The sequence below is a fragment of the Cetorhinus maximus genome, chromosome 4 (genome assembly GCF_964194155.1).
Source record: "Cetorhinus maximus chromosome 4, sCetMax3.hap1.1, whole genome shotgun sequence".
Classification (NCBI taxonomy): Eukaryota; Metazoa; Chordata; class Chondrichthyes; order Lamniformes; family Cetorhinidae; genus Cetorhinus; species Cetorhinus maximus.
In genome coordinates this window covers 177598990-177615841 of record NC_135882.1, presented here as the reverse complement: position 1 = coordinate 177615841, position 16852 = coordinate 177598990, and the positions used below count along the sequence as shown (strand labels likewise).

At 46.2% G+C, this 16852-nt stretch overlaps 1 protein-coding gene across 1 annotated transcript; it reads left to right on the top strand.

The window, feature by feature from the left end:
• The first annotated feature begins 2003 nt into the window (after positions 1-2003).
• On the top strand, positions 2004-16431 carry LOC144679385 (zinc finger protein RFP-like). Its single transcript, XM_078539748.1, is given in 6 exon segments — positions 2004-2301; positions 4888-4983; positions 7063-7302; positions 9364-9386; positions 14253-14389; positions 15720-16431. Coding segments are annotated over 6 exon segments (1314 nt in total). The 5' UTR covers positions 2004-2100; the 3' UTR covers positions 16337-16431.
• The last annotated feature ends 421 nt before the right edge of the window (positions 16432-16852 follow it).

Sequence of the window (16852 nt, the reverse complement as noted above, 5' to 3'; positions counted from 1 at the left end):
GTGCCTGCGAAAGCCAGGGGAGATAATTAGTGCCTGGCAGTGGCACTGCTGGACCCTCACTTGGTAGAGCAGCCCCGGCCTCACCGTCAGCACAGGACCGGTCCTGGTCATCGCCGGCCAGCTGGATGGCTCTGTTTTCAAAGTCTGTGAGGACCTTGATTTCCACATGCAGAATAAATTGTTGTTCCCTTCAAAATTTGGTATTCTTACGTCTGTCCTGATGAGTCACGTCTCTTTCTTCAACAATACCTCATCAATTACTTAGAGGGGGACAAATGTGAGCAACAAAGAACCTTGAACTCTCAGCAATGTAAGGTACGAGATACAAATAATTAAACTGGGCTTGTTTTCTTTGGAAAAGGAAACTCATTGAGAGGCAATCAAATTGAGGGTTCCAAGAATGAGAGGAAAAGCTTTGCTAAATTAATTGGGCAAACGTTGAAGGAACACAATTCTGGTTTTAAAAGCTAAATACTGCAGCTGCTGGAAATCTGAAACAAAAACAGAAAACGCTGGGAAAACTCAGCAGGTCTGACAGCATCTGTGGAGAGAGAAACAGTTAATGTATCGAGTCCTTGTTCAGAGCTAAAGAGAAGTGGAAATGGGATGAGATTTATACTGTTTAAGGCAGGGTGGGGCATGTGGAGCTGGGTAGAAGGTCAGCGATAAGCGAGGGCAAAGGAGAGATTGACAAAGGTGTCATGAACTAAAGGACAAAGGGAGTGTTAAAGATAATGGTAAAGACTAAAGAAGGTGCTGATAGTGGCAGAAAGATAAGAAAGCAGAATGTGTTAATAGCAGAACAAGGGTCAGAACTCTGTGAAAGAACAACATGGAACAAGATGGCCCTTTTGGGGCTGGGGTGGAGGGAGAGGACAAGTGGTGAGGGGAAAAGGACAGAAAGTGGGATTAAAAAGGGGGTAAAACAATGAAAAAATGAAAATAAAACTAAGTAGATAAAAAATAAAAATGAATTTTGAAAAAAAGGTATTTAAAAGGGGTGAAGAAAGAGGAAGTTTGGTCTGAAGTTGTTGAGCTCAATGTTAAGTCCGGAAGGCTGTAAAGTGCCTAATCAGAAGATGAGGTGCTGTTCCTCCAGTTTGCGTTGGAAACTGGAACATTGCAGCAGGCCAAGGATGGACATGTGGGCATGCGAGCAGGATGGTGTGTGGAAATGGCAAGCGACAGGAGGGCCTGGGTCATGCCTGCGTTTGGTCTCCCCAATGCAGAGGAGACCGCACTGGGAGCAGCGATTAGGCACTTTACAGCCTTCCGGTCTTGACATTGAGTTCAACAACATCAGACCATGAACTCTCTCCTCTTTCTCCACCCCTTTTTTAATCCCTTTTTGCAAAATTCATTTTTATTTTTTATCCACTTAGTTTTATTTATATTTATTTTTCATTGTTTTAACCTCTTTTTATCTCCCCTCCTTAGTCCATTTTCTATCCTTTTCCTCCACCACTACCCCCAAAAGGGCTACTTGTTACTTGTTCCATGTTGTTCTTTCACAGAGCACTGACCCTTATTCTGCTATTATCACATTCTGCTTTCTTACTTTAATGCCACCATCAGCACCTTCTTTTGCTCTATTACCATTAACACTCCCTTTGTCCTTTTGTTCAAGACATCTTTGTCAATCTCTCTTTTGCCCCCAGTTATCGCTGGCCTTCTACCCAGCTTCACCTGCTCCACCACCCCCCCCATAAACAGTATAAATTTCCACACATTTCTACTTCTCTTGAGCTCTGAAGAAGTCATACGAACTTGAAACATTAACTCTTTTTCTCCCTCCACAGATACTGTCAGACCTGCTGAGTTTTTCAAGTATATTCTGGTTTTACTGGAAACAAAAACCTTCCAAAGAAGATTTCAAATAAAAAGTTGTCATTGTGCTATTTAGCTTCTTATGTAACACCCAAGATCAAATTGCATAGCCCTTCCCCTTGGCAACTTGAATATAGCCAGCTCCTTGCTTCCTAGGCACTATACAGCCCTTTTCTATCCTGCACCTACCCTTCCTATAAAATTATTTTGTTCATTATTGTCTGGAGTGCTGAAGGGTTTTACGGAGTTTAAGCAAAATCCCAACAATTTGACATGAGTCTGCGAAATAATCACGGCAGTATTGCTAGCAGCAGCAGTGGGAGCAGTTTGGGCGTGCAATGTGTGATACACAGTGAAAACCTGATCCTTTACTGCACTGAATGCGGGGATTGTGTATGCCCTCGATGCTTGGTGGGGAGCAAGCACAAGACGCACACTTTTTCACCTTTTGAGGAGGCCTGCAAGGAACAAAAAGTAAGGACCTGAGCTTTCTCACTCTCTTCACTATTGTGACGAATTTACAAGGGCAGGGTGCATGCAACAGACTGGGAGCAGTGGGAAGGGTTTCAATAGTCGTGTGGTAAAGCTGGAAAAATTGTGTTTTTTTTTGTGTGGAAGAGCCTTGCTGAATGTTCCTTCATTCAAACTTGTATAAACAGGGTCATTAACGGGCACCAGTGGGAAACACTGAACCTCTCACACTTTCAATTCAGTTATTATCTTCAGGTTTCTCTTTTATTAATTTAAAAGGACACAAAAGCCAGGGGCAGCCGGTTCCTGATTTCCTGACCAGCTCGACTTCTCATCTGAATTGCCAATGTAATTTAAGTATTGGGGAAGGGGGAAATGCAGATTATAGCTGATGCGATAAGTTCCTCTGACGGTTTAGCTGGTAAAAGGCAGCATGTAAACTGAGATTCAAGTTTCAAGTAGAGTTCAAAATGAGAAAGAACAGTGTTGGAACTGTAAGTGCATCCGATTCAGAGGCGAGGGGATCCACATCCCATTGTAGATTCCCTTCTAGCTTAAACACTGAGAAATTAAGAGAACAGTTTTTCTGATCGACGGGTGAAAATGGCTGGTTCCACCATTCAGCTCTTCCCCTGTTGATGGGTAGATTGTTCCTTGAGTTCTTCAACCACCTTGTTTTGGGTTTGCCTGTGATTCAAGAGGGGTCGGATCAGCCCTGCAGCTTTCTGATAATATAACCCGAGCATTTTCCTTTCGTATTCTCTCCCCCGAATATTGATAATTCACCATGCGAGAGACTGCCAGGATTGGTTGTACTTTATAGCAGGAGTTCTCCAGCCTTCTGCTTCTGAAGCCTCCTCCCATGGACCCGTGTAACCCAAGTATTTTTGCTGTATAAGAAAAGATATCTGATGCATCTGTTGTTATTCTTGTTTTACTTACTGAATGTGAAACTTGTTGGTGACGCTACATTCGATTGAGGCTCGTGGTGGGAACCCGGTTGAATCTGAGGTGACAAGTACAGTAACATTCTGCAGCCTTAAACCTTCTTGTGCCTGTGTGAGCGGCAAAGCTCAGTGACCAGTTGCTGGCTGAATGGATTGGTCAAGGTACCCAAACTTCATTGGAGAGGGAGGGCAAGTGTACGCATGACATTCTCTGGTTAATTCTGCCCGACCACTTGAACTCTTCTTACAGGAGCCCTTGGTGGCCACAGGTCCTGGTTGAGAACCCCTGCATTGTAGTGTTTAATGTGCTAAACTGAGTTACTCGTGAGGAAGGTTATAGGTCATGGAAAACTTGTGAAGAAAGTTGTGGGTCATGGAATAAAAGGGACAGAAGCAATGTGGATACAAAATTGGCTGAGGGATAGGAAACAGAGGGAGTAATGTTTAATGGGTATTTTTCAGGCTGGAGGGAGGTTTGTAGTGGAGTTCACCAGGAGCCGGTATTGGGACCCTTGCTTTTCCTGATATGTATTAATGATCTAGACCTTGGTGTGCAGGGGACAATTTCAAAGTTTGAGGAAGATACAAAACTTGGGAGAATTGTAAACTATGAGGAGAACAGTGTAGAACTTCAAAAGGACATTGACACATTGCTGGAGTGGGCAGATAGGTGGCAGATGAAGTTCAATGTGGAGAAGTGTGAGATGATACACTTTGGTACAAAGAACATGGAGAAACAGTATAAAATAAAGGATACTATTCTAAAGGGTGTGCAGGAGCAGAGAGACCTGGCTGTATATGTACATAAGTCATTAAAGGTGGCAGGACAGGTAGAGAGAGCTGTTTCTAAAGCATACAGTATTCTAGGCTTCATTAATAGGGATTAGAGTACAAGAGCAGGAAGGTTATGATGAATTTACGTAAGACACTCGTTAGACCTCAGCTGGAATATTGTGCACAGTTCTGGGCACCACATTTTGGAAAGATGTGAATGCATTGGAGAGAGTACAGAAGAGGTTTACGAGAATGGTTCCAGAGATGAGACACTTCAGTTATGAGGAAAGATTGTAGAAGTTGGGACTGTTTTCCTTGGAGAGAAGGATGAGACTTGATTGGAGTTTTCAAAATCATGAGGGACCTGGACAGAGTAGATAGGGAGAAGTTGTTCCCGCTCGTGAACAGATCGAGAACCAGAGGGCACAGTTTGAAAGTTTTGCAAAAGATGCAACTGCGAGATGAGAAAAAACTTTTTCACACAGCGAGTAGTTAGATTTGGAATGCACTGCCTGGAAGTGTGGTGGAGACAGATTCAATCGAAGAATTCAAGGGGACATTGGGTGATTATTTAAGGAATTCCCAACCTCTGACCTGCTTTTAGAGCCACAGCATTTTCATGGTTGGTCAGTTCATTTCCTGAACATATATAGTACTTCTTCACTTCAGATAGTGCTGGAAGCACTCAGTAAACCGGACAACGTCTGTTCACAGAGGAATGAAGTGTCCATGATGACCTTTCGATAGAAGTCCTTGAGCTATATCGGTAGCCCCATCTTTCTCTCTCTGCAGATGTTGCTGGACCTACTGAGTATCTGCAGCATCTTTAGCTTTCATTTCATTCTGCTCACTGTTCAATTCATTTTAGTTTCAGATTACAAGGAAAGTGAAGGATTTGAAGGAGATTCATGACTGAATCAAGAAGGACATGGACAGGATTCCCCTGACATTACAGGACATTGAAGTAAGCGCAGTCTGATAAACTTTCTCAGCAGGCCAGGCAGCATTTGTGGAAGGAAACAGAGGTAACGGGCCGGATTTTCTGGCCCTGGCGGACATCATTGCGGGCAGAATGGGAACATTTAGAGCTATTAAAAGTCAACGGCCCTCCAAATTTTCCCACCCTGCCCGCGATGATGCCCGCTGGTATCGGGGCCGGAAAATCCTGCCCAACGTTTCAGGCTGATGACCTTTCATCAGAACGGAAATGAAAGGTCATCGACCTGAAACATTAACTCTACTTCTCTCCACAGAATCGGCTTGACCTGCTGAGTGTTTCCAGCTTTTTTGTTCTTATTTCAGTTTTCCAGCACCCGTGGTATTTTGCTTCTGATAAACTTTCTCTTTCCTTCTTCCAACAATCTTCAGGTTTTTAAACACAAATTTGTGTTGTCTCTTGATTTACCTTACTCTTTTCAACTTTGGCATTGTCCTGTGCCAGAGGCACCTCACCATGGCATTTTGATATTCAAGATGCACAGATATTTCCTTTCCAACACCAGCTATCCTGCAATTAATGGAAATTATGGAAGCCTCATCACCATAAGGGCTGCATCCTTCAGAGGGCAACCAGGGATGGGTAATAAATAAATCTTTACCAGCATTACTTACATCTGGGAGCAAACAAAATAAATTGTCGACACTCGGCTGAAGTTGAGGCACAGCTCCTCTCTTGGTCGTCCTCTCCTAGGACTTAGGACTGTAGAACTCATCATCTTCCTCATTTCCCTCTTACAATCTTCAGGTTTTAAAATCCGAAGCTTAACAACATTTAATTGCGATTGCCTGATTTACTTTCTCTTCTCATGCTCTTTGCAGTCTCTGTTGTCTGCAGTATCACAGAATCGTGCACAGTGCAGAAGGAGGCCATTCAGTCCATTGAGTCTGCACTGGCTGTCTGAAAAAAGAGCATTCCACCTAGTCCCACTCCCCTGCCTTATCCCTGTAACCTTGCACATTCTCTCTTTTCAGATAGCAATCCAATTCCCTTTTGAATACCTCGATCGAACCTGCCTCCAACACCCTCTCAGGAAGTTTGTTCCAGACTCCAAACACCTTCTGGGTGAAAACATTTTTCCTCACATCATATTTATTGACCCTGGTCATTCACTGTAGTTTCTCACAACAACCTGTTACTCAATCTTCCTGATGCTACCATGCTCTAGGGCCTACTCATTCTACAACACCCTCGGTTCTCTCCATAACTTTCTCACACTGTCAGTAACTCCCCAACATGATCAGTTTCTCCCCTAACTCCCCCAGCTTTCTCACATCCTCAGTAACCCCCCACCCCCGCACCTCCAGCTCGAACTCACACCCTGTTAGGAAATCTCCCAAACTCAATTAAATTATTCCTTGTGATTCAGGATCGAGCGTGTCATCCCAATATAGGTTTATTAGTCAGACGCCAATAGCATAGTAACTATTCCAGTTATGCAATAGATTTATACAACCTGGTTTCTTACAGACCCAAGGTGATCATACTTGGCCTCTATAGATGTTGGACTTCTGATTGTCCCGTGAGTTCTGAGCTCAGAAAGACTGTCTCCTGATTTTTGTCTATCCTTTCCTTGTGAGTTATATCACATGATGCCAAGAATGTATATTGAAGTGAGTTTCTCCTCGCCCAACTTCTGGACTTCACATAATGGCCATCTCGAGGATTTAACTGTTAAGCAGTTAATAGGGAACAGGACAATCTAGACAATCCTAGGAGGTTAAATGATACTGCTTGGGTACTTCCATTTGTTCTGCCCAATACCCTACACTCACGCCTGATGTAGTCAACATGTCTGCTGGCTGCTGCAGTATTTCCATTGTTCAGACTAATCTTGATGTTAACATAAATCCAAAGTTTGATAATCAGTCTCAGGCAAATTCTAACACGCCCTCAGTATTGTCACTGGACTAGTGTTCCAGAGCCCCAGGGTAATCGCAGCCCCTCTTCTCCCCTCCCCGTCGACCCTATTAACCCACAATTCCCTCACACTCTCAGTTTCCTTCTCCCCTTTTGTTAAACGCTCTGAGTTGTTTTTTTGTGCAGATTATCATCTCAAAAACAAAAGAGTCTGTTGAAGAAAAATACAACACAATTAAGGAGCTCCTGGAGAATGACATGAGAGCAACAATGAGTCTGATCGAAGCAGAGAGCTTGTCAATGGAAACCATGATTACAGGGCAGCAAGTGGACAAGGAGGCATATAGTGATGCCATCATGTCCATAATGGAAAGAGTCAATGAGATGAATGAGAATCCAGATTCTGAGAGTGTACAGACACTACAGGTGAATATTTATTTAGGTCATAACATAATTCTTAACTCCATGGGGAGGGCGATGGCGTAGTGGTATTGTCACTGGACTAGTGTTCCAGAGACCCAGGCTAATGCTGTAGGGACCTGGGATTGAATCCCACCATGACAGATGGTGAAATTTGAATCCAATAAAAATCTGGAGTCACTAATGTCCTTTAATGAAAGAAATCTGCTGTCCTTACCTGGTCTAGTCTACATGTGACTCCAGACCCACAGCAATTAGGGATGGATGGGCAATAAATGCTGACCTAGCCAGTGGTGTCCATATAAATAAAAAAAAATGTTGAAATCCTGACAAGAAGTGTAAATCTCTTTCAGACATTACCATTACAGCACAGAAACAGGTTGTTGTTGATTTATGTACTCATGAGGTGAGGCATGTTACTGCTGGTATTTCAGCACTCTCCCATCAAACACCCCCAGGCAAATACAGCACTGGGTGAGATACAGAGTAAAGCTCCCTCTACCCTGTCCCCATCAAACACTCCCAGGACAGGTACAGCACGGGGTCAGATACAGAGTAAATCTCCCTCTACACTGTCCCCATCAAACACTCCCAGGCAAATACAGCACGGGGTTAGATACAGAGTAAATCTCCCTCTACACCATCCCCATCAAACACTCCCAGGACAGGTACAGCACGGGGTTAGATACAGAGTAAAGCTCCCTCTACACCGTCCCCATCAAACACTCCCAGGACAGGTACAGCACGGGGTTAGATACAGAGTAAAGCTCCCTCTACACCGTCCCCATCAAACACTCCCAGGACAGGTACAGCACGGGGTTAGATACAGAGTAAATCTCCCTCTACACTGTCCCCATCAAACACTCCCAGGACAGGTACAGCACGGGGTTAGATACAGAGTAAATCTCCCTCTACACTGTCCCCATCAAACATTCCCAGGCAAATACAGCACGGGGTTAGATACAGAGTAAATCTCCCTCTACCCTGTCCCCATCAAACACTCCCAGGACAGGTACAGCACGGGGTTAGATACAGAGTAAATCTCCCTCTACACTGTCCCCATCAAACACTCCCAGGCAAATACAGCACGGGGTTAGATACAGAATAAAGCTCTCTCTGCACTCTCCCATCAAACACCCCCAGGACAGGTACAGCACGGGGTTAGATACAGAGTAAAGCTCTCTCTGCACTCTCCCATCAAACACCCCCAGGACAGGTACAGCACGGGGTTAGATACAGAGTAAAGCTCTCTCTGCACTCTCCCATCAAACACCCCCAGGACAGGTACAGCACGGGGTTAGATACAGAGTAAAGCTCTGTCTGCACTCTCCCATCAAACACCCCCAGGACAGGTACAGCACGGGGTTAGATACAGAGTAAATCTCCCTCTACACTGTCCCCATCAAACACCCCCAGGCAAATACAGCACAGGGTGAGATACAGAGTAAAGCTCCCTCTACACTGTCGCTATCAAACACTCCCAGGACAGGTACAGCACGCGGTTAGATACAGAGTAAATCTCTCTCTACACTGTCCCCATCAAACACTCCCAGGCAAATACAGCACGGGGTGAGATACAGAGTAAAGTTCACTCTACACTGTCCCCATCAAACACTCCCAGGACAGGTACAGCACGGGGTTAGATACAGAGTAAAGCTCCCTCTACACTGTCCCCATCAAACACTCCCAGGACAGGTACAGCACGGGGTTAGATAAAGAGTAAAGCTCCCTCTACACTGTCCCCATCAAACACTCCCAGGACAGGTACAGCACGGGGTTAGATACAGAGTAAAGCTCCCTCTACACTGTCCCCATCAAACACCCCCAGGACAGGTACAGCACGGGGTTAGATACAGAGTAAAGCTCCCTCTACACTGTCCCCATTAAACACTCCCAGGACAGGTACAGCACGGGGTTAGATACAGAGTAAAGCTCCCTCTACACTGTCCCTATCAAACACTCCCAGGGTGGGTAGAGCATGGGTTAGGTACTTTTAGTTTTGGCTTTATTGCCTCACTGGTAATGATTGATAAATTTAATTAATTTATCCATTCCTTTGTATTACAGGAAGTAATGAGTTGGAAGACACGGTAAGAATCTCAATAATTTTGATGACCTCATAATTGACTTGCTGGAGCGTTTCCAGTGTAAGATGGGATGTGGGAACATGTTAAATTTGCTGCCAGTGGGTGTAGCTGATCTGCTGCCCGGTTAATATTGATTTTAATGGATATCAAAAAACGATGCTTTCTGAAGTGGGCCGTTGATCCGCAATGTCAGGTTTATTCCCATGAGACAAATCGAAAATCTGCCCTGGAGTTTGTGGGAGGGAAATTGTAAACCAAAGGAATTACTGTAGATTGGGGCCTTTCACTAGAATAAAGAAAGTGAAAAGGATATCTGAGAAAGATGTTGAAAATTCTGAGGGGCTCTGATAAAGCTAACTCATAAAACGCCTTGGACACTGAGTTGGCATCGAGAGACTTTGAATTTAAAAAGAGCAACCAGATGCAGTATAATGTGGATAAATGTGAGGTTATCCATTTTGGTAGCAAAAACAGGAAGGCAGATTATTATCTGAATGGCTATAAATTGAGAGAGGGGAATGTGCAACGATAATACCTGGGTGTCCTCGTACATCAGTCGCTGAAGGTAAGCATGCAGGTGCAGCAGGTGGTAAAGAAGGCAAATGGGAGAAAGCGGGAGAATGGGGTTGAGAAACATATCAGCCATGATTGAATGACGGAGCAGGCTCGATGGGCCGAATTTCTGCTCCTATGTTTTATGGTATGTTGGCCTTCATAGTGAGAGGATTCGAGTACAGGAACAGGGATGTCTTGCTGCAATTGTACAGGGCCTTGGTGAGACCACACCTGGAATATTGTGTGCAGTTTTGGTCTCCTTATCTGAGGAAGGATGTACTTGCTATAGAGGGAGTGCAGCGAAGGTTTCCCAGACTGATTCCTGGGATGACGGGACTGACATATGAGGAGAGATTGAGCCGGTTAGGATTATATTCGCTGGAGTTCAGAAGAATGAGGGGGGATCTCATAGAAACCTATGAAATTCTAACAGGACTAGACAGGGTGGATGCAGGAAGGATGTTCCTGATGGTGGGGGAGTCCAGAACCAGGGGTCACAGTCTGAGGATACGGGTTAGACCATTTAGGACTGAGATGAGGAGAAATTTCTTCACCCAGAGAGTGATGAGCCTCTGGAATTTGTTACCACAGAAAGTAGTTGAGACCAAAACATTGTATGCTTTCAAGAAGGAGTTAGATATAGCTCTTAGGGCGAAAGGGATCAAAGGATATGGAGAGAAAGCAGGAGCAGGCTATTGAGTTGGGTGATCAGCCAGGATCATAATGAATGGTGGAGCAGGCTCGAAGGGCCGAATGGCCTACTCCTGCTCCTAGTTTCTATGTTACTGGACACAGTACTTCAAGTGTGGTCTAGTCAAAGTTCAATACATATTCAGCATAACTTCTCAATACAGCTTAAGCAGAGAGCTCTGTCAGGGAGCCAGCACAGCCCTGATGGGCCAAATGGTTTCTCTCCATGCTGTAAGGTTTTATCTGTTTCTATGATGTCCCTCTGTGTCATTAGTCAAATAAATCCTTGTCAGGGCATTTGGTTCATGGTGGTTAACTCTTAACTGCCCTCTGAACGGTCCAACAAGTCACTCAGTTGTATTCAACTATAAGGCAATAAATGCGAAGATTAGGAACATAGAAATAGGAGCAGGCCATTCAGCCCCTTGACCCTGTTCCTTCATTTAATGAGATTGTGACTATCCACCACTGAGCCACTCCATCCACCTGCCTTGGCTCCATGCCTTTTTATACCTTGCCAGTGATGTCCACCTCCCAAGACAAATTTCTTTAAAAAAAGAAACACCATTAGACATCATATAATCCCAGCTTTCTGCACTAGCTCCATATGCAGGTCACAGCTTGTCACTTAGGAACCTCAGTACTTCTTAAATGTGATACGAGAATCTGCCTCTACCAGGCAGTGAGCTCCAGATCCCTGCTACCCTGTTTCCTCCTCTATACACTAGTCCCTAATGGGGTTGAATTACAGCACCCAGTTGATGGTAATTATGTGCTGCTGATGGAAGGTTGGAAGAGAATAAGAAAGATCTCCCACTTATACAGCATCTTTTGCATCCTCGTGATGTAAATGTAACTGATTGCAAAGCGCTCTAAGTGCAGTCACTGATGTTTTGTGTGAAGCATATAGGCTGGAATAATCTGGGTGGCTGGTGGCTCCCAGGAAACAAATCCGGCATGTTCCACACCGATCTATCCTGCAGTCATAGAGCTCTGTGGGGTGGATTAACTTCCGCCCCGCACTGGGGAGTAAGTTCTGCCCTCTGGAGCTACCGGCCAGCTCCGTCAGTCCTGGCAGCGCCAGGAAGAGGGTATCCGTGGCCACTGCCGGGACTGCAGGAGAAGTAGACCAACGCCCATGGATCCCTGGAGTGGGTAAGTCCAGGTTCTTGGGCCAGAGGATTTGGGTAGGTTAGGGAGAGGGGCAGTGGGGGGTGAGTTTAAGGGAGGGTGTGGGTAGGTTAGGGAGAGGGGCAGTGGGGAGAAGGGGTGGGTTTAAGGGAGGGTGCGGGTAGGTTACGGAGAGGGGCAGTGGGGGGTGAGGGGTGGGTTTAAGGGAGGGTGCGGGTAGGTTACGGAGAGGGGCAGTGGGGAGAAGGGGTGGGTTTAAGGGAGGGTGCGGGTAGGTTAGGGATTGGGGCAGTGGGGAGAAGGGGTGGGTTTAAGGGAGGGTGCGGGTAGGTTAGGGAGAGGGGCAGTGGGGAGAAGGGGTGGGTTTAAGGGAGGGTGCGGGTAGGTTACGGAGAGGGGCAGTGGGGAGAGGGGTGGGTTTAAGGGAGGGTGTGGGTAGGTTAGGAAGAGGGGCAGTGGGGGGTAGGGGTGGGTTTAAGGGAGGGTGCAGGTAGGTTACGGAGAGGGGCAGTGGGGGGTGAGGGGCGGGTTTAAGGGTGGGTGCGGGTAGGTTACGGAGAGGGGCAGTGGGGAGAAGGGGTGGGTTTAAGGGAGGGTGCGGGCAGGTTACGGAGAGGGGCAGTGGGGTGGGTTTAAGGGAGGGTGCGGGTAGGTTAGGGAGAGGGGCAGTGGGGGGGAGGGGTGGGTTTAAGGGAGAGTTTGGGTAGGTTAGGGAGAGGGGCAGTGGGGGGGAGGGGTGGGTTTAAGGGAGGGTGCGGGTAGGTTAGGGAGAGGGGCAGTGGGGGGTGAGGGGCGGGTTTAAGGGTGGGTGCGGGTAGGTTAGGGAGAGGGGCAGTGGGGGGGAGGGGTGGGTTTAAGGGAGAGTTTGGGTAGGTTAGGGAGAGGGGCAGTGGGGGGGAGGGGTGGGTTTAAGGGAGAGTTTGGGTAGGTGACGGAGAGGGGCAGTGGAGGAAGGGGTGGGTTTAAGGGAGAGTTTGGGTAGGTGACAGGGGCAGTGGGGGAAGGGGTGGGTTTAAGGGAGAGTTTGGGTAGGTGACGGAGAGGGGCAGTGGGGAGAAGGGGTGGGTTTAAGGGAGGGTGCGGGTAGGTTAGGGAGAGGGGCAGTGGGGAGAAGGGGTGGGTTTAAGGGAGGGTGTGGGTAGGTGACGGAGAGGGGCAGTGGGGAGAAGGGGTGGGTTTAAGGGAGGGTGCAGGTAGGTTAGGGAGAGGGGCAGTGGGGAGAAGGGGTGGGTTTAAGGGAGGGTGCAGGTAGGTTAGGGAGAGGGGCAGTGGGGAGAAGGGGTGGGTTTAAGGGAGGGTGCGGGTAGGTTAGGGAGAGGGGCAGTGGGGAGAAGGGGTGGGTTTAAGGGAGGGTGTGGGTAGGTGACGGAGAGGGGCAGTGGGGAGAAGGGGTGGGTTTAAGGGAGGGTGCGGGTAGGTTAGGGAGAGGGGCAGTGGGGGGGAGGGGTGGGTTTAAGGGAGGGTGTGGGTAGGTTAGGGAGAGGGGCAGTGGGGGGGAGGGGTGGGTTTAAGGGAGGGTGCAGGTAGGTTAGGGAGAGGGGCAGTGGGGAGAAGGGGTGGGTTTAAGGGAGGGTGCGGGTAGGTTAGGGAGAGGGGCAGTGGGGGGGAGGGGTGGGTTTAAGGGAGGGTGCGGGTAGGTTAGGGAGAGGGGCAGTGGGGGGGAGGGGTGGGTTTAAGGGAGGGTGCGGGTAGGTTAGGGAGAGGGGCAGTGGGGGGGGAGGGGTGGGAAGGAAGTGGGGTATCAACCTTAGAGGAACCTTAGTGATTGGTCAAGGACTGCCCTGAAGCGCGACCACCCCTTCCTTCTCGCCTTTTAAACATTTAAGTGAAAATACCGGGCTGCCCGCTCCCGCCTGGCTGCCCATGTTAAATGTTTTATGGTGTGTGCAGCGTATTATCAGGGTCAGTTGGCTTAATAACAAGTCTAATTGACTCTTGTTTATTTAGATATGGCGGGTGGGCTGCTGATTTCAGCGCCCGCCCGCCCACCCTCGTATGATGGGGGTGAGCGGGAAGGTGGGGGGTTGGGCACCCACCCTATTTTACATGCCCCCCTGCGTGAAACACGCCCACCGGTGGGGTGGGGGGCACATAAAATCCAGCCCATACTAACTAATTTACACACAGAAAGATCCCACAAACAGCAATTATGATAGATAATCTGTTTTTGATTAAATAAAGTATTTTGACCTGGAGAACTCCCCTGCTCTTCTTTAGATAACATCATGAAATCTTTTCCATCCACCTGGGTAGACAGGACAAGGCCCCAGTTTAACATTTCATGCAAAAGCGGGCAGGTGTGACATACACTTTCCATCACTACTCCCATGGAACCATCAGCCTGTATTATGGGCTCAAGTTGCTAACATAGGGCCTGAGCCCTTACAAATGCTTATAGTTGTACATTTTAATCAAGAATTACAATTAAATTCTTTGCAAATATGCAAACTTGTAACAGTGCATTATCTGAAAAATTTCTTAAATACTGTTTAGTCTTGAAGCTTTTGAAGATTTGCAAAGATCAATTGGTAAAGAAATGCCAGCGGAGAATGGGCGACTGAAGTCACTGCTGCGTTCTGTGGAGGAGCTGCACCAGGCTGTGAAGAAATTGCTGCCACGAATGTGGGAATGTGAGTGTGGAAAGTGGGGTGTGGGTTAATAACATTGAGAGTTCGAATCAAATCAGCCCTTGTTTAACAAATAGACCGAGACTTCCCCAATCACAACCTAAATCATGCACTCATGAAGATAATTCTCATTCCTATTCTGGTTATCATTGATGTTAATTTTGTACTTTCGAAATGCCCAACTCGTAGGCAGATTGGAAAGGCTGCAAGCAAATAAAGACGCTGCTGTTACCTTTGTCACTGGTGGTAAACACAAGGAATAGAGTCACTGGTTTTTATAGAATGGTTTTTTTGGCAACAAGACAGGGTCAAGCCATTCCATTTAGATCAGTCCCACCTCTTGACTTTCCATCAATTCCCTCTCTCTCCAGAAACATATCTCGTTGCCTATTGAATCCATTAACTAAGTTCACTTCAGCGCTCCTCCCTGGTAACTTATTCCAGAACTTCACTGCCTATTAGGTGGAAAGATTCCTTTAACTTCCCCTCTCATTTCCATCTTGCCTATTTCTAACTTGTGCTCTTTTGGGATTGAGGCCTTCACAATGATATGTCAAGTGATTTTGGTACCGGAACCAACACCCATAAGTCATGAGTTCAAGTTCCAGTATGGCAAGGCAGCTACATGTAGTGGAACTGGAGTCATATGTACGGCCGGGCAGGTGGACATGGCTGATTTTCTGCACTATAGGGCATTAGTGAACCAATCAAGCAACTTTCTTGGGAATTTCTTCTGGTGCTAGCCGACAGGTGACCAGTTATTGAATTCAGTTTCACAGCTTGCCCTAGTGCAAACTGAACTAATGCCAACAACAACTTGCATAAAGATGATGGCTTTAACACGGTAAAACGTTCCATGGTGCTTCCCAGGTTAACTCGCAAAAATTTGACACCAAGCCACATGAGGAAATATTAGGACAGGTGACCAAAAGCATAGATTCTAAGGACTGTCTCAGAAGAGAGAGAGAGAGATATAGAAGTTTAGGGAGGGAATTGCAGAACTTAGGGTTTGGACAGCTGAAGGCACAGCCACCATTAGTGAAACAATTCAAATTGGGGATGTGCATGAGGTCAGAATTGGAGGAGCGCAGGGATCTTGCAAGGTTTTAGTGCTGGTAAAGGTTACTGATGACTGCTTGGTTATTAGTCTAGTGTCATAATCACTAGACTACCATATCACAACTGGGACCAAGAACACTATGCAGTGGAATCACATGTCCAACTTCATTGTCAGATATATCCAAATACAGATTCAGACTTTTAGATGTTGAGCAGTGTACAGCTAGTAATCATTTTCAAGTCTTAGTAACAGTATTTTTGTGATATGTTACAGATTCAAGAAATATCACCTTCGATGAGAACACAGCACACAAGAATCTGACTTTGTCAGCCGATCTGTGTTCTGTGCAATACAATCCCATCCCCACTAGTGTCCAAAACAATCCAGCGCGGTTTGAAGGTTCTTTCACTGTCCTAGCGAACGAGAGCTTCTCATCAGGCAAACACTACTGGGAGGTGAAAGTGAGGAACAAAGATGGGTGGAACATCGGAGTCACCTACTCCTCCATCGCCAGGAAAGGGAAAGGTAAAGAAACTGTCCTGGGAAAGAACAAATATTCGTGGTCCCTCCGCATGGTTGACAAGGAATACTATGCGCTCCATGCTGATGAGTCCATTCTGCTCGATATGAACAGCAGAGAGCACAACTGCGAACGACTGGGAATATTTTTGGATTACGAAGAGGGGCGCTTGTCTTTCTACAACGTTGGCCGAGGCATTCACATTCACTCTTTTAAAACAAAGTTCCGTAAACCGGTGTTCCCCGCATTCAATCCTGTGTCAACCGCTAATTCAAAAAATTATGAGCCGATCGTGTTGTGCCACTTAGCCCCCGCCATAGAAGAGAATGCTGACAGCGACAGTAAAGAAATACAAGCTGAAGAGCTCTAAAGGATCCCTGGTATCAGCTTGGAAGAGTCACATGGAGAGTAGATTAAATCGCATCCTAAAGTTTAATTTACTATGATTTTGAGTACCTTGATAAATACATTACTGGAGTTGTACTTTTTATTTATATCTAGCTGACTGCTTCTTATGGCTGTTTCATTTGGCATTTTGGCAACACCAGCGTATGTTCTGAGCACAAGTGCCATGTCTAGAGTTTGCCAACATGGATGTATTAAAAATCACATCCTCATATTTGTCTTTTCTTGTTCTTAAAGGGGATTCAACTGTAAGTACTAAAAATGTGGCTTGCAAAGCTTTAATTATGTTATATAAGCCTACAATGATAATTTCCCTCGGTAAAGAACTATGCGTTGTTCGTTAACAATGTCATTTTTGGTCACATTATTCATATCTGTCTTATTCACTGTCCATTTCCAAGAGTGATGATCCTTGTGTAATGAAGAATATAGATACATTGGACAATTTGGATTGATTCCAAGTATTCAATGATGGTGGTGT